The sequence below is a fragment of the Triturus cristatus genome, chromosome 1_2 (assembly GCF_964204655.1).
Source record: "Triturus cristatus chromosome 1_2, aTriCri1.1, whole genome shotgun sequence".
NCBI lineage: Eukaryota > Metazoa > Chordata > Amphibia > Caudata > Salamandridae > Triturus > Triturus cristatus.
In genome coordinates this window covers 1,121,086,705-1,121,114,077 of record NC_140580.1, presented here as the reverse complement: position 1 = coordinate 1,121,114,077, position 27,373 = coordinate 1,121,086,705, and the positions used below count along the sequence as shown (strand labels likewise).

The 27,373-nt window shown below is 45.1% G+C and overlaps 1 protein-coding gene across 1 annotated transcript in view; it reads left to right on the top strand.

Moving 5' to 3' along the window:
- The window catches only part of MAPKAP1 (MAPK associated protein 1), an 826,525-nt gene that overhangs the window by 57,054 nt on the left and 742,098 nt on the right, over positions 1–27,373 (top strand). The window contains exon 2 of the mRNA XM_085613805.1: positions 24,925–25,254. Coding sequence (XP_085469931.1) covers positions 24,925–25,254 — 330 coding nt within the window. The remainder of the gene's footprint in view (positions 1–24,924; positions 25,255–27,373) is intronic.

The following is a 27,373-nucleotide window of genomic DNA, read 5'->3' as shown; positions in this document are numbered from 1 at the left end:
CATATAATCCTAGCTAAAAGATAAAGTGCTTGTTCGCTGTTCATTGAGGTACTAGTTCTTCTCCCCGCCCGTGTTCCCTCCTTCTCCCCGGCACCTCCCTCATCTGGATTGCCCCATCCCCCCTCCTACCGTTGTTCGTCATTGCTGCTTCCTGCCCATAACCCCTTGTGTTGGTCTCTCCATGCTTCTTTTTTTTTAACATATCGCACAGCATCGTTGGCTACTGTGCAGTATGGCCTTAAAAAAATCTCAGTGAAGCGGTCCACACTGGCTGTGTCATAGCGCTTTGTTTTTTCTTGACTTTAAGCCATAATGCACTGCTCTGCAATCTGACATAAAACATTGACAGAGCCAATAGATCTGACATAGGTGAGCCCTGTTGTCTTTTCCAATGCTTGTTATGTACTGGGAAGGATACTGGCAGCGGGCTCTGTATTTGTGTAATGGTTGTTTTATTTTCGGTACTTGATGTAGATTGAGTCCACCCACGAGGTTGAAAACCATCTTTACAAATATCATCGCAGCATTTGCAAGATCTGCTTATTCATACAGTTCGACACAACCAAAGCACTCATCAACTCTCCTAAATGCTCTAACACTCCCCTAGACAAGCCTCTAAACTTTTCTACCCAGACTTTGCACAGCGTAGCTAGGCATACTCCCACTTTGATATACCATCACCAAGACTTGATCATACAAATGACTTCTAGTAATTATAAAAGCATCTGGCCTGTTGTGATAAAGGTATCATTTGCATATGATATTCCTAAACAAGCAGCAAACATCACTACAAGTACCCCTGAATGCTGGTTCTTGAGTGTATCAAGATGGCCATTGTTAGTGGTGTCAGTCCTACTGCTCCATCCCATTGGTAATAGTGTACGGAATGGGTGAGCCCTACCAGTACAGGGCTGCAACTGATAAATCCTCCATAATGACAATCGGCCACCTAATTTCCTGCCATGGCCTGTCTACCATCATAATTGAGAAATCCTCTCTCTGGGGGTCATGGTGGGGGAGTGTATCGTCACATCTCATAAATCTGAATTGATTGAAAATCATGTTTCAAAGTTCCAGCCACCAAAAACACCAACTAAGCAAGTCACACTAAAAAAAGGGAAGACAGACACATTAGCATACCTATACCCCCAGTGTCTGCTTACCCACACATGCAGATTTCATTAAAGCAAAGATACCAGCTTCTAGCCGGGTGCTGATACAAAGGGAAGTATGACTGATTTGAGCAACCTATAAGAAGAGCGTTACATCATTGATATGCAACTATAACTGGAACACATATCCATGGTGTGACCTCAAGAGAAGAAACTACCAGAAGAGGTTATTACAAAAGTAATTCTACCATAAGACTCCATTCGTCCACATCTACGGCTTCCCACTCGTGATGGTGTCCAGAATTGTGCCCTCCTTGCATTAAAAAGCCACACAGACACCCCCTTACCTGCTACAACTGAATTACATACACCATCGTTAACATATGCTTTGTGTGTAATGCAGGAATGCTCTATACTGCTTTCTGGTCTACAGTAGAATCCTAGAATTGAGGTGAGTTGCACATACACAGTACCTCTGTCTGCGACTTCAATAACTCACGGGTCCCCATTTTCCTTGCCACCCTCAGCCCCTGGTTTGACAGTGCTCACCCCAAAAAGGTATGGTTAATGATACCCTAACAGTTTCCAACCACAGGGAACATTGGAAATATAACATGACACATGTCTAGGTCAATGCCCTTCAAGAGCATCATTGGGGTGCTCAAAGATTCACATGGAATTTGTCTGAGCCAAGTAAATTATGCAAGCGCAGGAATGCTAATGCTATCAGTGTGCTGGGACTTGCTTGTAGGCTTGTGGCAATCTCAACCATGGGATTTTTCCTGTTGGGATTGGATGGTCCACAAGCTATTCTTTTGAGAAGCTCTGCACTTCAGTTGGTTAAATATTGTGACAGACGAAGTTTAACAAACATTTGCCTGCACCCAATCTCGTATTTAACTAGCAATATGTTACCCCAATTGCCAGTGTTCCAACCCTAAAAGACTGACTAAGGTCTTATTTTAAATTGAAAGCTCAGTTTTTTTCATAAACAATTGAAGTTACGGAATGTACACAGTTGTTTTGTTCTTTAAACTTTCTTGACGTTTTCGTGGGTATGGTCCAAAGATAGAAATTGAAACTTAAGAGAATACACGAAATAGCCAACATGTCTCTTGACTTTACAACATTCAATTGTTGCTACTTCAAGCTTCGATTTGTATTACTACAAATTCAATATGAAACTAATGAATTAACTCAGCATCCTAATTGATTCAATTAATAGCAATGAGGCAAACATGAACAAAGAGAAAAAGAATCAAAATTGAAATATAAATGGCAAAGATCATACATGAACATTGTGTCCCTCTCATCATTCTAATATTTACAGTGCAAGAAAACAAATAGCTTTTCATTTGTCTTGTTTATTAGATGGTCACATTGAACCTAGTATTTAACTTCGTGATGGCAGATTCATTCTCATAGTTTTGTATTTATTGCTTCACAAATGTAGTAAACCTTAAGTAAATTAATAAATTGAGTCTCAATATTTATTCCAAGTTATTCATTCGGCAGGTAATTACGCGGTAGTATTTACCTGAGTACTGTGCGCTCCTATAAATATTCTTTATTGTAAGACCGATTTGAAGGGACCAGTTGAAGACTCAGTATTCTGATGGTGTTCAATTAAAAGAAAACAGTCTTTACTGGTCTTTCTACAGTTTGTTCACTGTTTATTTTGAAACACATGAATTACTCTTTTACTGCACTCTGTTGATACCCAGATCATGGAGATCTTGAGGGTACCAGTTTAAGACTCAATATTCTGATGGTGTGCAAAAAGGTTTTTGCTTCTTTAATAGGACTCTGGTTAAGTTCCACTTTAAGGTGATGAACACCGTTAGTGAGCCATGTAACCTGTTGTAGGCACAATAACACGTTTGGGAGTGTTCAATTAAAAGAAAACAGTCTTTACAGTTTGTTCAGTGTTTATTTTGAAACACATGAATTACTCTTTTACTGTGTTGATACCCAGATCATGGTGCTCTGGAGGTGGTCTCTACCAGATTGCGGACGTCTAGGCAGAAGCCAGGGACTTGATGGGGGGCGGCTGGGAGAAGGTGGACTGTGGCAAGCTGTGGTGATGGTGGTAGGATGCAGCGGGGACCAAATGAATTGATTGTGTGGCTGCTGACCTGGGGATTTGTCCTAATGCTGTGGAAGTGATGCAAAACTTGGGTTTCAAACTTGACTCTCCTCTATCTCTCTCTCGCATATTTCTTCTCTCACCTTAGCGATTTTACTGAGCCGAAAATATTACCCTAGCTGCCCCATTAGGATGCATTATGGCAATCATTGTATCACTAGGCTCCAGGTTAGACTCTGGCTGTTCTGTTAAACTGGGTTTGACCAAATTGTCTCCTGTGTCTTCAAGTAATTAAAAACAGGTCTACTAGAGTACTGAAGGGGACACACAAATGTGACTCTGAAGTGCAGCTCATCTTCTGAAGATCGTTCATTGCCTCTCTGACTCCTGTTTAGATACGGTGTAAAATACTTGTTTATTCCTTATCTAATAGTCTATGGCAGAGTACTTTTTTCTTAGGCGGAGAGTACCTTTGCACTGTCCACCCTATACAAGCTGCTTCTCTATTGTCTGCAGTTAAGTAACAGAAAGCAGGGTGCGTTTTCTCCTCTCTGACTCGCACATTTGGGTTGCTGCCAGTTTATAACTTGCTTCAATTTAGAAGAAAACTGAAAATGTTGTTATTCACCTAGTATTTTGGAACTAAAGGTCCCTTTTTATTTTTCCTCTGTCCAGCAACTGGTAAGAATCTTCAAGAGAAGTAAGAAGGTAAATATGCACTAGCTGCTCCCCTGGAGTGGAAAATAACTAAGGTTAACTCTGAAAAGATAATAAGGAAGCTGGATACACCTAGAACACTGTAGTGCAGGAGGCACTGTGCTGCCTGTGGTAAATCATACTATCTTAATTGATTGCCTGCTTTTCAGTCCTGTGAAGATTTTATGCAGGTGAGATTTGACCAAAAAGATCTACTGCTTAGCTAGTATTAACTCAAAGAATTGCAATGAAAACAAAATGTCATTACCAAGCATTGGCAGCGAGGCATGCTTAATACAGGCCTCAGCTCTGTGGGGGATGAAGTGTTTGTGTTGTTGTAGTAACTTTATTCGATATATAAAATATCATAAAAGTATAAAACATTATAAAACAGAAATAAATAAAAAAAAAAGCCCATTACAACAACAAGTGCCCCATATATACAAGATAAAATGTTACGTGATTAAAACAGCATAATTCATTAGCCGAAGAACAACATGGGAAGATGTTTAATAGTAAAAAATACAATTTGGGGGAGGATGGGGCGACATCTTTGCATGAGGGTTAGGAGCTAAGGCAGAGGTGTGAAAGGTGAAATTTTACTCAAAAGTTGGTGCTTCTCAAGGAGCCTCTGTCTAATCCTCCAAGCCCTGCCCAGAAATTTAGCAGTCCCACAAATGACACTGGGCACTGATGTCTCATACGTCAAAATCCGCAAGGCCACCAAGTGCGACTTGCAACCCAGGTTGACACATATAGGTTTCAGCCATCTGGACCTAGGATGTTTATAAGCCTGGCAGGCAAACAGAAAGTGACCAATAGATTCTTTGGTGGAAGCACAGCCTGGGCAACCTTTTGCAGCCTCCAACCCAGCTCTCCACCCTCCTTGAAACTCAAATAGTGGGAGTGTGCCGTATCTTAGCTTGAGATATAATGCCCTATCATAAGGGGATTCAATGAGATCCAGGAGCATCTCCAATCTAGGAAGAGGTTTTACGCCTAGAAATTTTTCAGTAAGGGGACCTCGCTGCGACCTCAAAGTAGCAGCAGTAACCCAATCCCAATAGATTTTTTTCATAATGGGTTTAGGAGGTGGCTGCTGACTCTCCCAAAACTCTCCCATACCCAGCTCTTGCACCAGTTGTTTTAATTTAGATAGCCATGGGATCTTATGACACGCTCCGAGATGTAGAATGTCATTCAAGGCCGCGGCATACTGGCTTAAATCCGGAGACCTTTTGAGCCTAACCCAGTACAGTAAAGGGCGCAGCCTAGCAATATCATTTATGGGATGTCTACCAAGGTCACTTCGAAGGGGAACTAGTGGGGTACATTGAGGGAGTGAAAGAATGTCTCTAAAGAACGAATTCTCCGATTTTATCAACTCTACTAGATTTTCGAAACCCCATAGTTCCGCTCCGTATAAGGAGGCAGAAAGCGCCTTCCCCTGGTAGACCATAACTGCTGCAGCTATTGGTCGGCTAAGTGATAGTCTCTGATGCTTAACAATAGCACCCGCAGCCCGTTTATGATGCAGGAGCATTTTGGAAAGATGAGGAGCCCAATTCAATTTGCTATTGACCCTCACCCCAAGCTAATCGAAGGCAGTTACAAGCTCCAAATGGCAATTGTCCACACTGATGTTGTTCCTAAACCTTTTAGAGGGGGACATGGCCATGAGCTTGGTCTTTGATGTATTAATCTTAAGGCCCCTGGAGATACAGTACTCGGTGAAACGAGACAGAAGTTTTTGGAGACCCATAGGGCTCTTGGAGATTAGCAGTGTATCGTCAGCGAAAAGCAGAGAGGGTGATCTTTCAACGCTCAGGGTTGGGGCATCGACCCCGTCATCCCTCAAAAAGTCTGCCACCCCATTTATAAAGAGGGAGAACAGGGTCGGTGCCAAAACACAACCCTGGCGAACACCTCTCCTTACTGCTATTCTCCCTGTCAGCTGGCCCTGGCGTCCCCACCTAACCTTTGCAAAATTACCATCATGAAGTCGCTTGAGGAGATCCAGAATAAGTGGGGGAATACCTAGATCGGCCAAAACTTGCCACAACTTGGACCGAGGTACCAGGTCAAAGGCTGTTTTGAGATCGATGAATGCCAGATATAGGCTACCCCTTTCAATAATAACAGACTTCCAGTATAGTGTGCAAAATCTGAAAACCTGGTCAATGGTTCCGACACCCTGCCTAAAACCCGCCTGAAAGTGTGACAGGATGCCTTCCTCATCAATCCAGCCTTTGATCCTGGTTAGGAGGACCCTGCCTATCACTTTTTGGATCACATCAATTAAGATAATTGGTCTGTAGTTGGCAGGGTCCTCTCTATCCCCTTTTTTAAAGATGGCCACCACCTCAGCCCCCTTTCAAGAGTCAGGCACTGGGTGCCCCCGTGCTATATTATTCAGGGTATGATGAATAAACTCAGCCCATCGTTCTCTATCGTAGAGTAGAAGGTCACCAGGTAGGCCGTCCGGTCCGGCCGCCTTACCAGGGGCTATCATATTTATGGCTGAGTGAATTTCGCTAACCCCGAACTCGTCCCCCTCCCCTAAGGGGACTGTAGACTCGGGTGCAAGGTCCATCGTCTCTAGAGGACACTCTTCTCCAGGGGAGTATAGACCAGAAAAATGGTCGAACCACTGCTGCTCAGTTATATGGTTTGGAATTGGGTCTGCCCCTCCTCTTGAACTAATATTAATAAGGTCCCAGAACCGAGTGGAATCTTTTAGTCGTGCAGCGCACTTCAAATCCTGCCAGTGGGCTTCATCCCATGCACGCTTTGCTTTTTTAATTGTGCTATAATATAAATTCCGGGCGTGAGTAATAAGATGCTGATCCCTTTCTTTAAGAGCCCTGGCTAGGTCCTGTCTCCTTTCTCTACAGTCACTCGTAAACCATAAATTTTCTGTGAGCAGTCGAGATGACTTGCGGTCCCCTTTAGTATTAACTTCAAAAAACTTCCCCACCTTAGTAATGGTCTCCATGTAGACCTCGTTTGGAGTCTTCGTAGACAAAACATTGGAGCCACTATCCAGATCTAGCTCCATTAAATGTGTGCTTTCTTTCACAATTTTTGGGATTTTGCCTAGGTCCAGCTCTCGTTTAGCAACTGCAGGCCATTTTAACCGTCTGTTGCAGTTGGACGGAACAACCTCTCTAGACCAAAGTGGCTGGGCACTGGTAGGCTCAATAGGTGTGATGAGCAGCTCGCGCTTGAGTTGCATGGTTAGCGGGTTGTGGTCGCTCTCATATCTAGAGATGACTTCCATGTCAATGAGATCCGGCCACAGTTCGACAGCCAGCAAAATATAATCAATGCGCGATGGGGCTTTAGTTCTAATGAATGTGGGCGCTCCCCTTGTATCTGAACATGTTCTACCATTAGTGGCCCTAATATTGAATTCCATGGCCAAGGCATTGAGCTGCATAGCCCTTTTGGACCACTTTTTAAGTGGTGAAAATCTAAGCAGGGGAATACCTCGCCTTGAGTCATTCTCGTCCGTGCCCAGGATGTCGTCGTCACTGAGGGGCTCAAAGGTGCAGTTGAAATCTCCAGCGACCACGACACCCGAGGCCGTGCAGATGGCCGAAAGTTCAGATTCGAGAGTTAGTAACGTAGGGCATGCCTGTGCACCTGGCGATCCCCGGGCATAAATATTAAAAAATTTCTAAGCCGGGATGAGTTACTGACCCAGCAACAGATAAATGCAAAATGTCTTGGGACACACTTGGAATTTGCTTAACTAACCAGTTCAAGTCAATACTAACCCATATTAAAAGACCCCCCGAGGGGCGTCCTCTAAATGAGCTAGACGCCGGTACAAAATAGGAGGTAAACCCAGATTTATGGACCACATCCAAGCTCCAAGTTTTCCTGGAAAAGGATAATATCAGTATTAATGAACTCGTTCCATACGGGATCGATAAGGTTTCGCTTTAGACCGGCGATATTCCAGGATAAAAACCGGATAGTGCTCGGGGGGTGCGACAAGGGTGGGGAGATTACAGATGCAGGAGACCCTCCTTGTGGTTTTTATTACCTGAAATTTAAAGTGGATTTCCGTGTACTTTAGTACATCGTAGACTACTGGCAGTGCATTTTGACGCTACCCATAGTTGAAAGGACAGCGCGTTAGCAAAGCGCTTGTTTTTCTCTTTTAAGGCAAAACTATTTTAGGAATTTTTAATAATAATACTGCTACTAATTTGTGGGAATCGTGATATTTAAAAAATATTTAACTTGCACTTTCAGTTGGCCAAGGTGTGCTGGTGTACTCTGCCTGTTAGAGCGGGTCACTGTGACGACGTCAGTGCTCTAGTTTCTCTCTCTGATTAGCACACACCTCCCTATTTAGGAAGGGTGATGCATGCGCACAGCGGGCACGCCGATGGCAAGCCTGTCTATGCCCGTCCACACACCGGCCACGCACAGCGCCAGCCATGCTGCCAATTTTCCTTCAGGGAAGACCAGACTATGCTACTCAAGGGAACAACTTATACATATAGGTGAGAGGGATGCCAGAGGGACACAAGAGAATATGGTGAACAAGGGCAATACCATCACAATTGACCACATCTCTGAGAGACTGAAATGTGGCTTGATTAACACAAGATCTTTGGTCAAGCATTATCAAGAGGTGTATACTATGCTGGAGTGCCTTGTCCTGGATGTGTTATTCATGACTGAAACTTGGACACAAGTCAACTCTGTAGTTGAATTAGGGTTAGCATGCCCAGAGGGGTATAAAATCTTTCACAAACCAAGGCCAGTAGGTAGAGGCGGGGGGGTTGGAGTGATATTTAAAGACAAGTGGGATTTCTCACCCCTACATATTGATGATGTTGAGGGCACAGAATTATTAGGCTTCACATTGAATGAGGCAAGAGGACAAGTGCTGTCTGGGATAGTGTGTTATAGGCCTCCTGGAGGGCAAAACCTCCATATTCAGTCATTAATTGATATTTTTTTTAACATGTCATTGACCCACTCAAGGATGATTATAGTGGGCGATTTTAATCTCTGGGATAATGGGAGTTCCAGCCCAGCTTTCAGAGATTTAGCGCAAGCATGTGAGAGCCTTGATTTGCATCAACTGGTACCTCAACCGACTCATCAAGGAGGTCACATTTTAGATTTAATATTTGCCATCCATATGGAGGCAAAGATGGTCTTAATTTTGCCCCAATGCTGGACCGATCACTTTCTAATACATTTTGTGATAACCTTGCCTGATATAAACAACAAGTTGACTCAGTTTGCAATCTTCCGTCAAGGAAGGAAATGGGCTAAATTACTGAAAAATAGACAGATAGCGCTACTGTCAGAACAGAATCTATTTGTACCCAGTAAGTCGATGGAAGAAAACTATCAGATCTTCTGTGATCAAATAAACTATACTCTGTATCAGATCATCCCAGTTAAGAGGCTAAAGAATAGGAAGAAACCGTCAGCCCCCTGGTACAATGAAGAACTGAAACAGATGCGAAAGAAATGTAAACGGGCTGAAAGGAAATGGAGAAAGCTCTATGATATCTCGGACAAAAAACATTAAAACAAGTACAGACCTTATACAAGGAAACGATCGCCAGGTCCAAAGCTGAATATTATGCTAAAACTTTCTTGATGGCACCTAATAGTGCAAGAACTCTCTTTACCATAATGAAGGACCTGTCTAATCCAGCCTGTGTGAGCAATAAGATCAGAGCAGTAGAAAAGCTCTCTGATGATATTGCCATCTATTTTGATGAGAAGATCAATAAGAATATTGATGGTCTCAATTTAAATAATAAAACTAATTTGGATGGGGAAAAACACCCATCTATAACAGTGCGATAGAGCAACAGGAAGAGGCAAATGACAGGCCTCAGCAAGCAATGTTGGAGTCTTTTCAAATTCCTACTGAGGAATTATTTAATAAATTAGCTTTGAGTGTGGCCTCTGGCTCGCCATTGGATCCTCTCCCGCAGAGAATATGGAAAGAATTTAACTCAGAATTATCTCCTCGGTTATGGCAGATCTGCTGCCAATCGCTGGATAAAGGAATTGTCCCAGAGGAATGGAAGCAGGCGATGGTGACCCCGCTACTTAAGAAACCCATACTTGATCCTCTCTGTCCATCAAGTTTTAGCCCCATCTCCCTGCTGCCATATCCAGTAAAAATCTTGGAGAGAGCAGTTAGTAAATCTCTCTCTCACTTCCTGGAAGAAAATTATCTACTAGATGAGGCACAATTCGGGTTTCGTCCTGGGCACGGAACAGAAACTGCCCTAGTGACAGTACTCGACAACCTTAAAATGCGGGCCAACAATGGCAATTCAACCGTATTGGTGTTATTGGACATGTCGGCCGCATTTGATACGGTGAATCATAGCATCCTGTTGAAGAGACTTTAGAATATTGGAGTGAAAGGATTGGCGCTGAAATGGCTGCGATCATATTTGACAGGCAGGCAACAGGCGGTGACAATTCCACCTTTTACATCCCCAAAGACTCCTGAGCGCCATGGGGTACCACAGGGATCAGCAATCGGCTCTATTTTATTCAATATCTATCTGCGTCCACTTATCCCTATTATCAAGTCCTTTGACATTGGTGCAGATGATACATAATTGGTGTTTTCTCTTGCAGGAGACCAGGCAGTCTCTCTGGATAAATTCCAATGGTGTATGAAAAATACCACAAAATGGCTCAAATAATGCCTTGCAATTTAATGGAGACAAAACTGAGATTGTTTATTGCTCCACGACTGAAATGATCCGTCCCTTTCCTTCTGAATTTAGACTCACCCCCACAGATAACTATTCACTCCAGCTAGAACAGTACGCAATTTGGGGGTTATGCTGGATGATAACCTCCAGTTGGAGTCACAGGTTAATAAGACTGTGGCCACTTGTTTCTCCCTGATTAGAGCCTTACAGACGATCCTTCCATTCCTGCCTACTTCTACCAGGTCACAAGTAGAGAGGAGTGTAATACTGAGCAGGTTGGATTACTCCAATTCACTATACCTGGGTGCACCAAACTCAGCAATACTGAAGCTGCAAAGGATTCAAACTATAGCAGCCAAACTGGCTCTAAACAGGCAGCGGAGATCCTCAACATCGTTGGCTTTGAAGGACCTTCATTGGCTGCCAATTTGTCAAAGAATACAATTCAAATCCCTTTGTATGTTGTTTAGAGCAGTACATGGGTTGGGCCCGAAATCCTTGCAGAAAAAATTCATGTGGTACGCTCCCAGGAGAAATCTCCGCTCATCAAGTACAAATTTGGTGATCACTATGAGATTTAAGAAGACTAGGACTGGTGGGAGAGCCTTTGGTGTAGCAGCCTCACGGCTATGGAATGATCTCCCTGTAAATATCAGCCAAATCCAAACTCTACTCCCATTCAGGAAGAGGCTAAAGACCTGGCTCTTCTCGAGGGAGGAGTAATACAAATAGTTCTGTTACTCTTTAGGTAGGTCTTTCTATATGCACACTGATAACAGGATAAGTCTAAGCGCCAGGATACCCGTGGGGTGACAGTTTTGCGCTATATAAATTCTTTTACATTACATTTACATTACTTTCTGAATGTTCATTCAAATTGTATGAGAGGCAATATACATGGATACAAAGTAAATCATATAGTCTGTATCAGAGATGAAAGAAAGAAAGTCCACGTTGCTGTATGTAGCCTTAAGATGTCTTTATTATAGATGTGCTTGTATTCATGAGTAGACAGCCAATGCGTTTTGCCCAAACATGGGCTTCTTCAGGGCTGTATTATCATACAATATAAATGCAAGTTTTAGAATACAAATGTTAACCAAGTGTCGAGTACAGGTTAAATGGTGACTTTTGTTTATAATGCTCTTAATGGGAAAAAGTGCTGGGGAGGGAAATTGTGTAGTAAGGGAGGGAAGACCTTCAAAGAGAAGGTAGAAAAACCAATGCTGCACCAACTAATTGTGACAAACCAAGTTTGAAGCATAGGAGAAGAGAGATTTTCAACCTAGGATAGAACAGTGTGAATTGTGTGCCAAATGATGCACTAATAAATGCACCAATAAGCAAAAAGTAGAAGGTTGTTCCGAACGGTGAGGCAAGGAGGGATGAAAGACCTGTTTCTAAATTCCGTCAAGTGCTCTCATTACGCAAAGAAAAACACCAATTACATCCCATAAGTGATATACTATTAAAAGGCAGCTGATCATCTGAGGTGGCCAATATATTGTTACCTTTGTGACTAGTCCTGGCAGTGCAATCCTCCTTAACCCGGCTGCCTTTTCAAATATATACTTTCTGAATGTCTCAGCGTAGACTTTCAAATATAGTCCCTTGCCTACCTGTCAGAGGTGTGGAAGAGGCTCTAAATTATTTGCAGTAATGTCATTTGCTTTTACATTTTGTTTAAGAAAATAAGTTAGCTCATGTAAATGGAATTCAATTAATTATGTTCCATGATTGTGTCGATTAGATGTGTGTGCATTTTGTTTTATAGATATTAGTAGTTAGAATGGTTTATCGTGTGCTTGCTTCGGGGATTTCTGCATTAGGATATAAAGAGAAGTGTCTGGGAGGGAATCTGCTCTATAATAACACCAATCAATAGGATATTTGTCATAACCAGGCTATTTTGAACTGAAGGAAAGTTGTCAGCAGTTTAGTATAGTGAGAAGGAAAGACAATGTAAGTTAGTGTTACCAGCATGCCATTTGTTACATTCTGCAGTGTTTGGAAATCTGCTAAAACTCCTTAAAGGCATTTTGTTCACATAACAATCTTTTGGTAAACTAGCCAAGCCTTGGGTGTTATTTGGTAAATAAATATTTACATTGTTCATTGGTGTGTAATCTAGAGCAGAACTTCCTCTTTGAGGCATAGCTCATGCGTTTTTAGTTCTGGGTCAGTCACCGTTCATTAAGTCTTCTGTGAAATGTACTGGCTGAACTCCGTACCACTAGGTACTGTGCTCAGCTGCTGTTCCGAGTGTACCTGTTCAATCTACCGGTTATTGTACTCAAAGCCGGCAAATCGGCCTACAGGAAGCATTCCACAGCTGGTTTTGGTCCGCCTGAGCATGTGAAAATATGGACTCTTACTCGAATATATTTAGATATGTAGAGATTATATCAGGCTTTTTAAAGGATCAAATCACTAAGTATGCTTGGACTTTTCTGTGTGTTTCTTAAATAACTGCATGCTCAAGAGTGAAGTAAGACTATGAGGCCAATTTGTCAACATTAATTGTTGTTCATTCTGTTACTCGGTAATGTTCTGTATAATAGGTCACGAGTGAACAATGGAGATATTCTAGCACCAAGCTGTACGGATATTTTAGTTAATGTCCTGGTGGCGATATCGGTACAATGTTAGTGGCATTGAGAAGAAGTCCAGAGAGATGGTTAGCCTTTAAAATTGAAAAGAAGCCACCATGTAGCTTACCTTCAAATGGGTATATCACTACCCAGAATGTGTACAATGGGGTAGGTTGTGGGTTACGTACTATATTTCAGTTCTTCTAAAAACTCAAGCCAATGAGTTGTAGTAACAGTAAATATGAGATGTGGGCAACAATCGTTTGTCAATCGACAGTCACACTCAAGCAGCAGTTTGTCAGACTTGTTGGGTCTTTTTTTAAAACAAATCCTAAATGGTGCTCTTGTCTTTGAGCAAGCAAGTTAAGGCCAGAATGTGTCCCATTCACACACTATTGCTAGGTACAGCACTGAAGCAGAGGAGGTTTCAGATAGGGCTGTTTTCGGTTGTCTTCAGTTTGGTGGTTAAGCAAGTCTTGATTATGTCTTTGTCGTCTGTTTCACCCCTTCCCCTCTCCATGTGTGCTAGAGGTAGTGGTCTTGGCATGCATACATGCTTTCTTAAGATGTTTAGGACTTTAATGCATCCATTGGAAACTGGCTGGTGGGTGACTTGGGTGAATGAGCACTGCTGGTGAAGTGACATCAGTTCATGCTGAAAGTTTTTTTGTGTCTCCTTCAACAATCACTCAGTTACTTCGGTTTTTGTAAAGGCTGGTGGTCCAGAATAGAATAGAACCAGTAGTGGTTTCTTATCCGAAACCAGCACGTCCTCCATAAACTGAAAACCAGCTCTGAATCAGTCCCTTGCATCTTTAAGAGATGTTTGTAGTAAGGCTGGGGGCTCAGCCGCTTACCACTGCAGAAGATCAGCTGCTTGATTGGTTGGAAGGCCCAGTCTGTGCCCTTTGGGTGGGAATCGCGTGCATTGGGATCTGTGCTTCTCTCTACAGGAAGTGCGGACCCTTCAAAACAGGCTGTGTGTAGAGACCTGCTGGTGTGTATGCCATAGGTGCACACGACTAGTACATTTAGAAACAACAGACGGCATGGCATTTGCTCTGTGCAATCCAGATCTTTCTGTTTCTTTCTCAACGGCGATATATTTTTCATAAACTTCTTAAGATTTAAACAAGCTGCATAAAGGTCCTGACACAATATTACAATAATAATCGCATGTACAGTACGGGTGGGGGTGGTCTCGTGGCTGGGCTGGCGATCATAGGACCTGGGTTTGAATCCTGGCTTTGGCACTTGACTTAAAGTCTTGTCATTCTGTGATCTCCAGGCCTCCTCGAGGGCGAGGACTTCTGTTGACCCTGCGGACCGAGAAGAGCTGTTTGTCGCCTGTCTCTGCATAGGGGTTTTATAGCGGGAGGGGGGCGATGATGGCGCGCCGGTGGGGGTATTAAATATGTCGGTGTTTTCATAATCCACACTTCTGCACTACGACCTTGTTATTTATTTCACTTCGAAAGTGAAAGTTGTCCTGGGAATGACAGGATTAAAGGGTCGGTGAGAGAGGGTTTTTGTTCTGCTCTGGCATTGTCGGTCATTTAAACTCCCGGTGTCCATAGGTGAAGGCGGAAGCAAGGTGTGCGCCCGCCTGTGCCGCAGCCCGCGTTGGCACGCTGCCGGTTCCAGGCTCGGAGTCGGGGTACAGTGTGGAAAGGGAGCTGTCGCACATCTGCTGTTACATGTTGTTAACTCCCTCAGCTTCCATTAAATCATTTCAAGTACAATCATAGTGTGGGAGGCAAATTAACAAACCATTAAGAATCTTCTAAATACACAATTAACATGCCAGCATTTATATGACACATTGATGGGGCAGCAGTAATTTTTGATTGGGAGTTTTAGACCTTTAAGACGCCTCAGGCTGCTGCGGCTTTAAACAGGTCCCTGCAGGTGAGCGCAGCCTCTCGTCGAGATGAGATTTATAGGAATGTGCCGAAGAGCCAGGTCCGCCCCATGCCCTCATCTAACGAGCGTTACCCTTGGATCTGGTGGTGAGGGTTAGATCTGCATTCGAGAGCCCAGTGTGAAAGGCGGCAAAATACTTCTTAGTCTTTGTCCAGAGCTGAGTTTTGGGAGCGCACTCTGGGTGGGCTCCACGCAGGACCCTCACCAGTGACCTCAGTGCAGCGGGTGGAGCCGGGTGGTACTCAGTAGTGGAGCGTTGTCTTCCCTATCTCACAGCCACTTGCTGTTGAGCAAGTGGCTGAATTATTTCACCTTGACTCTGTCCCATCTCTGCTTCCAATAAGTAATCACTGAGGTCCGAGTACTGCGCATGTGACATCAGTTCAGACACACCCAAGATCGCCGCTCTTCAGGTGGACTTTGTAGCCATGCCGGGCATTTGTAAACATCCTCCTAGAAATTCTTCACAGGATGGAAATGTAAAAAAACACTTGATACCTTCAGCAAAAGTTCCCTAAAATGAACTGATAATGCCATGATTTGAATCCTTGTTCTCCATGCTAGAAGCTACACCCAACCAGCTAGCAAAATGGGGCACCGGTGAGCCTGTGAGTGGAGGCCGATTCACGCCGTCTGTACGGCGAAGCTACTGCGGGCACTGCTTTTCTGCTTCTTCTCAGTAGATTAACAGGCGCCCAAAAGCTAAGGCCCACTTTCTCATGTGGGAGCACGCCTGAATCTTTGGCCGAGATGGTTGTTGTCCCAGTGTGTCAGGTAGCACATCACTGTGCTGGTTGTTGACATCCTCAATCTCTGGGCCCATGGGTATATAGTGAAAGACTAATTTCTGTGGTGCCCCCAAGCATCATCCACACCATGGTATTACAATCAAAGATGTAGTCTTGTAGGTTATAAAGGATGTAGGTTTGTTAGGTTTAGATTAGGTTACAGCTGAATCAAGTAAAGCCCCTCCAGGAGCAGCATCCTGCTGCTTAGCCCTTCTCAATCGAACTGTCCACTCATCCAATCACAACCACTCTTAACATTCCAACCATCCAATGACCTCACTCACTGGCTGAGCACGGGGAACATCAAGACTGTGGGGAGAACACATAAGATAGCAAGAGGCCACAACAGACACCTACTGACGAGGAGGTGACATTGGCACCTTTCCACCTCCCAGTGGGCAGTCCCAGCTTCAGCGTTCACATTGCTGGTCAAAAGCATATGTGTGGACCTCAAGGTGGGCTGCATGTCTCTTGCAGTGAGTGCACTGAAATGTCGTATTCTGGGGTTGCTGCAGGCAGCTCCTGCTATAGCAAGATGCAGCCATTATGCTGTGTTGGAGATAATGAAAAAACTTGAGATGGGATTGACAGTGGAAGCAGGAAATCATTGAAAGTGCAAGCTTAAAGTCTCCGTTTCAACATACCAGCTGTAACTTGCGTTTGCACTTTTGTTCCGCAGGCTGCATTGTCATTAGGATAGAAATGCTATTCACGCACTAGCATCTGCAACTATTATGCAGACCGCGGAAGTGTGATCACCTTAATGTAGGGTAACTCCTAACTGCTGGATGATGTGGAGCAACCAATTGATTTTCCCCTTCAACTATGCTTGTCCTGCTTTGAGATTTGTTAAAGCACCCTGAATTAAATATTCAGCACTGTGGGCAACGGTAACAGCCCACTTTGGAATCTTTATAAGAACCACCACAGTCCCAAACCTAGATAAATGACCAACAGCAACAAAAATGTCTAGTATTCATGTTTGCAGAAATCACCCGTCCTGAATCATCATCTGAATCAAGTCTGGTGTCCATGGAATTGGCTTTCAGCTGCATGGCCTCACTTGCAAGATTGAACACATCCCGGCCAAGATGACATACATCTTAGCTCATCGGTTCTTAACCAGTGGTCTGACACTATTTAGAACATCAAATAATGTTGACCAGTCACAAAACAGTTTATAAACATAAAAAAGTAAAGTTTAAAAACTGAGATTTTTAAATCGCTCTGAAAATGTGCAGGAATTTGTAAATGGATGCTAAAAATTACGTTGGTACCCTTGTCTTGATTTGCGACAGCAGCACAAGTACAGTTAACAGTAGTACAGATGATTGGTGGATTTAATTGAAGCATTAGTATACACTGACAAGAGAGGACATGTTAGAGGGGAAAAAAGACAAAGTGATAGGTTAGAAACGAGCACGCATCTTTGTCTTTTAGAAATACAACGACATTTAGAAAAGCTCCAACCTTCCTAGTAATAATGAAAAATTTTCCTAGCTATCGTAACGGAAAGTTTCAATTCTATTAAGGACTCGGAGGCGAGGATTATGCTATTCTTTCTTCACTTTATTGAATAGCAGCCATTTGTAGTCACCAAACAACTAAAATAAACTACTATTCCCATGAACCATAGGGAATAAGAAAGAACAATAGAGTGTCCCAGAATAGAGTGTCCATAATTGCACCAATCACAGGCCCCCAATGTGTAGATAGTCCATTGTCACTGCTCAGCCCTCGTCTTTCGTCGCTCGGTCAGCCACCGGAAACCTCAAGACTCCTGTTTGTTGGAATCACCTGGAAGGAGTAAGAGCATAGGGTCAGCAAACATAATGGCTAAGGATTATTCCTGCAGAAGGAAGCATTTCAACGTGTAACCAACTGTCGAAGGAAGCATATACAAACAAACTTTACTTACTCCAGTACGAGGGAGGGAAAACAGCAAGGAGCTTGTACCCTGGGTGGGATAATCCTCGCCTCCGAGTCCTTAATAGAATTGAAACTTTCCATTACGATAGCTAGGAAATTTTTCATTCTATGTCAGGACCGAAGGCGAGGATTATGCCCGTTTAAAGCTTACTCACCACCAAGTGAGCCATGTCAAAAACCGGTTTGAAATAAAACCGTTTAAAAGTAGAGTCTGAAGACCAATCTGCAGCATTCAGAATGTCCTCCAGACGAGCTCCCAGGGTAAATGCTTTAGAGGCCATTGCCCCTCTCACCAAATGCGCTCCAAATGCTCTCAGGTCGATACCAGCCTCCTGCATGGCCATCGCACCCACCGAGCAATCGTGGGTGACGACACAGCCTTATGGGGTTTCTTGAAAGAAATGAGCAATTGCCTCTCTCCTGGAGGCCGAGACTCCTCATTTATCTCTTCATAGACCTTGAGGCAAGCCACGACGCACAACTTTGGTGAGTCCGGAAACGCCGTATATGAGACAGACCTGGTTCCACACTTAGTGCGTCTACGGACAGTGAAGGTAACCCCCGTAGGGGAAAAGATTCTACTCGAGACATCCAGGGCTCTGACATCCGAGACTCGCCTGTAAGAGATCAAACACAGCAACATAGCTAACTTGGCGGACAGCTCTTTCCGAGATAGAAACCTATTCGGCTGCCAAGACAACAGCAAATTCAGCACTCTATTAACATCCCATAACTGGGAGTAACGTGGTTCAGGGGGTAAAGACAGGCGGATGCCATGGAGCAGAAGACAGACCAAGGAGTGCTCACCCACCGGAGAGCCATCCACCATGGAATGTCCAGCCGAAATAGCGGAGCGAAAGGTATTAACTGTCCGATAAGCCAATCCCTCTGCCACCAGGGAGGCCAAGAAATTTAAGATGGAGGTCACATCCGCTGCCACGGGATCGACACCCCGTCGCAAACACCAACGGCCCCAGGAGGACTGGTATCTTTTGGTGGTGCTGTCAGCCCAGGCTCGAGCCATGAACTTCGCAGCCGGTTCCGAAAGGCCCTCGACTGACCATCGTCCCCTGTAATCCGCCAGGCCATGAGTGTCAGAGACCCCTGTTCGATAAGAGGGTGAGGATTCCCTTGTGGATAGAGGAGGAGAGACGGAAACAGGGGGAGTGGGATTGGAGAATCCCAAGAAAGTTCCAGAAGAACCAGAAACCAAACTTGCGATCTCCAAATCAGCGAGATCAACACCACATCCACTTTTTGATGCCGCACCTGCGCCGTCACTCTCGTGATCATGGCGAACGAAGGAAAGGCATAACCTGCTTCCTCCTCCCAATTCTGCAGGAATGCATCTGTCTTCTCCGCAAGGATCTGGGCGCCAGCTGAAGAAACGTGGAAGCTGGTGATCTAGGCGCGAGGCAAAAAGGTCCACGAGAAGGGCCCCCAGAGGTTCTGGAGAGATAGGAACACTGTCGGATGGAGCTTCCAGAGACTCCTGTCGTGGAAGTGACGCAACTGGAAGTCCGCCACTTGATTGTCGGGGCCGGGGAGATATTCCGCTGTGACGGATACCTGGTGATCCAGGCAGAACTGCCAGAAGGTTGCCGCTAGATCTGACAGGGCTTTTGAACGTGCGCTTCCTAGGTGATTGATGTACCGGACCGCTGACACATTGTCCATGCGGAGGAGGACACATGAGCAAATGGAGTCCTTGGTCCAGCACTGGATCGCGAACGAGCCCGCCAAAAGTTCTAAGCAGTTGATGTGTAATGTCTGTTCCGACAGAGACCACACACCTCCTGTGGCGAACTCGCCGCACCTCGCACCCCAGCCGGATCTGCTCGCGTCGGATTCTATAATCGCATCTGGATCGGAACCAAAAATGGCTCGTCCATTCCACGCCTCCATCTGCGAGAGCCACCACTGAAGCGCTTCCCTGGCGTCTTCTGACCGAGTCAGTGTGTGAGAATACGGAAGGCCTTTCCGCAGATGCGCCGCCTTGAGACGCTGAAGGGCCCTGTAATGTAGAGGACCCGGAAAGATCGCCTAAATGGAGGCAGACAGAAGCCCGATAATGCGAGCAAGTTGCCTGAGCATGATCCGAGACTGGGATAGCGACCGTCGAATCTCGTGACGAATCTTCGTCATTTTCCGTGCCGGAAGGCTCAAAGTGGCCGCCACAGAATCTATCGTGAAGCCGAGAAAAAGAACCGTCTGCGACGGAAACAGGATCGACTTGGCCTCGTTGATGACAAAGCCGAGGCTCTGCAGGAGTTCGACAGTTGTCTGTAGGTGCCGCGAGAGTGTTCGAGGGTCCGATGCCATCAGCAGAATGTCGTCCAGGTAGACCATGAGCCGGATCCCTGAGGTCCGCAATCGCTCAACCACCGGGCGAAGAACCTTAGTAAAGCACCAAGGAGCGGAGGATAGTCCGAAAGGAAGAGTGGTGAACTCGTACACCTCGACCCCCCATAGGAACTGTAGGAACCGACGATCAGGCGGGAAAACCGGGATGGTGAGATAGGCGTTCTTGAGGTCGAGGCGTGCCATCCAATCGTTGGGGCGGAGCACATCGCGCAACAGATGGATGCCCTCCATCTTGGAGTGGCGATAAACTAACCACTCGTTGAAATCGCGCAAATGTATTACAGGCCGCTTTCCCCCGTCCGGTTTGTCCACCATGAAAAGGTTGCTGACAAAACCGCGAGGATGAAGAGAAGTCCGGGCAATGGCGTCCTTGTCTAGCAGAGAACGCACCTCCTGATCGACCAACGCCGAAGAAAAGCGGCCGGGAGGCACCGCTTGCGCCGGAGACCCGAGGAACTCTATGTGAAAACCCTGCACTGTCTGGAGGACCCACGCATCCCCGGTGATGGAACTCCAAGTCTGGAAAAAACGAGCCAGCCGGCCCCCCACTTTTAGAAGGGAAGAAGGGAGAACACTCACCGGAAGAACTGGAGACGCCACCTCCTCTGCCTCCTCTGTTTCTGCCTCTTCTGCCACGGGTGGGATAGAAGTTGCCAAAGCGGGCCAGGTCTTGATACTGCCCGCTAGCGGAGCCTTGCCCCCTGCACTGGTTGGGCCGGCTGGACGAGCGGCCCCTTCTTCGTCCGGCCCCTCGGAAAACCCGAGGGCGAAACACCTTCCTGATGGAGGACTGCGCCCGGTGCAGGGAGGTAAAGGTGTTAACAAACCTCCCTAGCTCCTTAATGAAAGGTTTGCCAAAAAGGCCACCTTGTGCCACCGCTCCAGCTTCGGAATCGGCCAGGTCCCCCAACTTAGGGTCTACTTTGATCAACAGGGACCTGCGCCGTTCCATGGATATAGCGCAATTCGCATTACCCAGGAACACAATCACCCGCTGGGCCCAGGAGGAGAGGTGGTCTGGAGAAATGAGGGACCCAGAAGCCATGGCTTCCTCAGCCATATCTAAGATTTTAGTAGCCGGGCCTAGAACATCCAGGAGTTTATCCTGGCAAGCCCGCCAGGACCTATCAATACCCTTTTTAGGGTCTTTGATAAATTTCTGGAGGAAGGTGGCCATCCGAGGGTCAATATCGGGTGTTGCAGCCACCTTCCCCTCCAGCGAGGGACGAGGACACTCCGCCCGCAAACAATTTCGAGTCGCCGGTTCAAGCGGGCGGTGAATACGACCAGCCACGTACTGCGCGACCTTGTCCGAGGGGGCCCAATCAGAGGAGCGAGGATGTAAAACATCATCGGGATCCAGCATGTCCGCACAAAGGTTTTGTGCACCCAAAGAAGGATCCGTGCAAGAAGGGCGCCAAGGCCGCGAGGGGCCCGCAGCATCCTCCTCATCCCCTTGAAGGTCCTCATTCCCGCCGGGAGCCCGGGGTGAAGCCGGAGTAGATGGGAGAGCAGGGGGAACCAACTGAGGGACGGTACTTGCAAGAAAAGCTTGCTTAAGGCGGTCAAATGCATCACTGTCTAAGCCAGCCGGCTTGGTGCGCTTTGCCGGGGGCTCAGAATCCGTATGGAGATCATTAGAAGAGGGGGTAGTTATCCCCTGGGATGCCTTGGCTAGGCGGTCGCAGGCCTGATCAATTTTACGCACCAAACGCTGTTCAAGCGGAGTAATAGCCTGCTCTACCGCTTTGAGGATGGACGCGTCAACTGCGTCGTAAAAGTCATCGTCCCATTGAAGGGCTGCCAGGGGATCCTGCTCCCACTGGTCATCCTCAAAGCCTACCTCCTGGTACTCCATACTACCAAGTCAGAGAGGCGAATGAGCAAGCAAATGAGGGAGTATCCCTCAAAACTATGGGGGGGTGGGTGACAGCCTTATGAGAGAGGGCGACAATGCAAGCACAGAGGCGCAGCCCTAGGACCCCAACAGCCCTGGTGCCTAAGAATTATAAGGGCAGCCTGCAGAAAAACGGGTCCTTAGCAGCTTTGTACTGCAATACTGACCCCTGTAAAGGAGCGTTTTTGGCCTAGAGTTACAGACCCCCACAAGGGCAGAACGATGTAATCACTGCCTAACGGCAGGCACCAACCTGAAATAGCAGGAGTTCTGGGGGCGTTATACAATGTGAAAAACGTTCTGCCAACAAAGGGATAGATCCCTTAAAACGGGCCGACCCAGGTCAGGGGTGTCGCTGCAGACAGGGAAGACCAGGCTGACGCGGCGGCAGTGCTCCGGGTTCCGACGCGATGTCAGGAATGTGCGGAATCCGGAGCACGCTAGCTGCGTCAAGCGCGCGACCCAGGCGCCCTCTAGCGAGGCAGCGCCGCACCGCGGGTCGCCGGAACCGAAATCCCGGCCGCTAGGGAGCTCCGACGCTCCCACGGCCACACGCGACGCGCCAAGTAGCGGCGGACTCGCTGCCAAGTCAACCAAGGTTAGAGAAACAAACGCTGCACACTTTGAGAAAAAAATACGCGGCGAGCGCGCTAAAGCGAGGGCGTGCGCGCCGTCCACCACAGCCGTGAAGGAAACGGCACACGGAGCAAAACTGCACAATACAAACATCAGCGCGGCCGCACACAAGCCCTGCAACAAAGCCCACATTTGTAGTCAATACAGACGCAAATTAGCTGAAATTAACAAGGCAAATCACAGTATTAACGCGTTTAACAAGCAAACAAAATGAGAAATAAATATGGGACTTATCTTGGCTGCAAGCAGCGAAGAAAGAGGTGGGCTGAGCAGTGACAAAGGACTATCTACACAATGGGGGCCTGTGATTGGTGCAATTATGGACACTCTATTCTGGGACACTCTATTGTTCTTTCTTTTTCCCTATGGTTCATGGGAATAGTAGTTTGTTTTAGTTGTTTGGTGACTACAAATGGCTGCTATTCAATAAAGTGAAGAAAGAATAGCATAATCCTCGCCTCCGGTCCTGATTTAGAATTAGATTTACGATGATTGTATATTTTCGGTTTCTGAATTCAATATGTATTTCATAATTTGCGTATTTGTTTTAACTTAGAATTGTTTCTGTAGTTTTTTTGTAATTTTTTTTAAGTTCAAATGGTAAGATTTGCACAGACTTTGGTCCGCAGCTTCCAATAGTGATTCAGTGGGGTCCACAGAAATTGGAAGGTTAAGAACCACTGTCTTAGATGCGCAACAAAAGATTTCTATGAGGGGCTGTGGCGCTGAGGAGAGTGTGGTGCCTTTGCAGAAACTGGAAGCCATGTTCACCAGGTGCCTGCTAAGAGCGATGACCTTGAAGTCATTCTAGAAGCAGTAACATAGATATCCTGTGGACGGCAGAGGGCCTAGTTGTTGAGAACACGGAAGACTTTGTTGAATATGTGTTAAGACAGAAGTTATCAAACATTTTCCATAAGTTTGCCATCGGGCTTGCTCAAAGTCCTGTTACCCCATGGCCCGCTCTGCGACCAGGGTCAGTACAACATACATGAGCTATTCTATCAAAGCATAGGAAAAATGTTCATAAATTAGCAGCCGAGGGAGGGAGATAGTTCTTGAAGGGGCTAGAATTAAGATCTTTCCTGACTTTTTGACCACACTACAATCTGTGCATGAGTCAGTTATTGGCGGGAAGGTCTCCAGATTTCAACGTCAAGTAATCTGTGCTGAGTCCTGTAAAAATTCATATAGAATAAACATCCAAACTGGGTCATTCGGAAGTCATGTTACACCCAAGCTAAGTGCACGAGGAGCTGAGATGGGAACCTTCGGGCAGAGGGAGGGATTCATCTACTAACGGTTGCAACTGAAATATATTGGTGTAAATAAAGCCTTGAATGCTCGCTCGTTCATGCATGTGTTTTCATAGGTAGCAGGTACATTTCTTGCTGTGATCGCGCCATTGTGTAGCCTACAGATATACCTAAATGACCGGTAATAACAATGAGGCGTCCCAGTATCGTGCAGAACCTGGGCAATTGTAACGGGACAGTCAGAGGTTCTGCCATGAAAGTAGCAATTGATTTTTTCATGACTTCGTCCACAATGATTTAGGACTATCAATCAATCAATGATATACAAAAATACACTACTGACCGTAGATAAATAACAATGACACGATTAACTTGAAGAAAATGAGAACGACATATTAGGAAATCATCATATATTTTATGCAATGATGCATATATCCATAATAAAGGACAAAACGATTACAGACAGTACAGAAATAAAATTGAACAGAAAAAGAAATTTGTGACATACAAACGTGCCTGATAAATTATACAGATACTAACATAATTGACAATTAAAACATTGGACACAAATAACATATAAACATGAGCTTGTATGAGCATCCAAAAAATGCTAGATCGTCCTAAAAAGACATGATTTTCATTCCAACAAGTACTCTTTGGCCCAACAAATAAAGGAACCTTGTGTTGGCCAGCAGGAAGCTTAGAGGTCACTGAGGGTCACTCGCCATTTTCTTGGGCTTAAAAAAGCAGTAGATGCAAAAAAGGTAGTTTCAGCATTGGCTTCTGAAACAGTGGCTGTCTAGTGCCTAGTTTAGTACCTACTAAACTTTTTTTTTTTTTGGCAGGGCAATCCGTTTAATCTGCTTTTTAAAAACATTCATGTTCGTTTTCAGCATTATCAATGCCTACTTTCTGTTCTGTTTTCAGAGTTGTCCACGAAGCAAAATGGGGAAGGAAAAAGTAACTCACTAAGGCAATTAATTAAACTGTGGCCGAGGATGGCCTTTTTGGACAACCCAACAATCATACTGGCCCACATTAGACAGTCCCATGTCACCAGCGACGACACTGGCATGTGTGAGATGGTGCTGATTGACCATGACGTGGACCTAGAGAAGTACCACCCCTCTTCGGTACCAGGAGACAGCGGGCCAGACACACAGGGGAGCAGCGGAGAGTCTCAGGGCTATGTGTATTCTCAGTCGGTGGACATTACATCAAGCTGGGACTTTGGAATCAGAAGACGGTCAAACACAGGTACAAAACTTACTAAAGAGCGGTTCTTCTGCATTTTTAAAAAGGTGGTATTTTGTATTTGCCAATTTCCTGTTTTAATAAAGTTACGACTTGTACAGTTTGCAGCTACAAGTAAACGAAAACCACCATCTTCAATACGTATGCATGTAGTTACTACTTTTCTAAGAATCCTTTAAATATTTGAAGAAGCTGATAACAAACAATGTATTCAAATATATTCAGATCTGCTTTTACAGTATATATTTGGATCTCGTTGTAAAAAAGATTATTTTCTCTGTCAAATTTTAGAAGAAACAATCCAATGCAAAATGCTATAATAAAGAATGATTATATGAAGAGAGATAAACTGGTGGATGTACACCCGCCTCTTTTATTCATGTGGGGCATTTTACTTGATAACCTAATGGGTACTTGGAGGGGGAACTATCGAACTTGACATGGGGTATTTATTGAAAGAGGAAGAGAAGAATGCCCAATATGAAATGTACACTTAAGGTTATTTTGATATTATTGGAGGAAATATTTTGGATGTAAGGGTCATTATTTAAGACATAGAACTCTATTGCGAATTTTCAGTGTTTTGGAGGGCAGGGATAAAACAAGCATTGACTGTTTAAAAAAAATGTGGATGTTAATTTTTAACGTCTGCGCTCTGCTGAAACGCATCATCTCATCACTGCTTTACACTGGATCTTTGCGAAAATATATTTTCCATGCATGCCTATTCTTTCCTGATTGCTGTTGAGGTCTCGCCTGACCCAGCGCATGTGCTGGTCTGGCGAGACATTTTGTGAGGGCTCCAAAAAGTGCTATCAGGCCAGCCTAGAGCTACAGTGCATGTGCGCGGGCACACGCGTCGCGCTTTACAGCGATCACTTTCACTTTTGCGGCCGCAGGGCCGCTTTGATGTAATCCGTGAGGCTTCAATAGATTGCAGCAGTTAAAACAAGCATTGGTATAGCCAATAGGTCTCGCTTTTGGGACCTTATAAGTGTTTAGTTATGCAACTGTTGCATGGCTAAACACTTATAAGGTCCCAAAGGCGAGACCTATTGGCTATGCCAATGCTTGTTTTAGATCGCATCTAATATATTGTCTTTCCTGTTCTTTCTATTGTTTTTAGCAACAGACCTGGTCTAACAGTAGTTTTCTTTGAAAATGGTTTGCTTGTCTGAGGTCTTATTTCAACTCCCAGTGTATTTTTTTGTGTCCTATTCTTTTCATTGCCTCCATTGCGACTTAGTTTTGGACTGTGGATTCTTAAACAGGGGTTTCTAATAGTGACTTTGCAGCTTTATCTTATCTGATCCGGGTTCATCTCACTGTAACTTAGTTCCTCAAATTTTCCACAATTCTGAGTACTTAGAGGAATTATTCAAACATCACACCATGTAAATGCAGATGTTCTACTTCTAAGGCATGGTGTTTAACTATCACTGTTGTTCGAACCATGGAGGGTGGCATTCTTATTTGTCTTTCTTCTGTGAAGGGGTGACAGGACTGAGCATGCTACGGCCATCCATCCTCCAAGCCAGGCAAAGGTCACAGGATGGCTGATGCTAGAGGTCCCCATGCCAAATGATGCTGTTAGTGGACCTGGAAACCAACTACTGTTTGCAGCTCCAACCTGCAAGTAACACATTGTTTTCATGCAGCTCTCACTTTCACTGTCTTGCTATTTTATACACTCTAAGTAGGAGTGTCATGACTAAAAACAACTTATTACCGACCTCTTATTGCACTGAGCTGCGCGAGGAGACTCCACTTTAGCTGGTGGGCTGTGAACAAAAGGTCATTCTATCATGTAGTGCTTGATGCCACCCCTTATAACAGTCATCCGATTGCAAGATAAAAATAGCCCAGATAAGGGCAATAAATCTAATAAAGGCCATCATTGCAGGTGACCCATTATATCCTTGGCATTACCATTAGTCTTGGTAATTTCGGAGGTGGGGAATATGAGGTATTATACATTGTTGGCAAATAACATGTGGGCATAGGATTTACTGTACCTATTAACACATGCTTCCTCTGTAGTATACTCAGACTTCTCCTGCTTCCACCAGATGAAATCTTCGGGTGGATTATACCACTCGCCAATGTTCCTGCTGAATTTCTG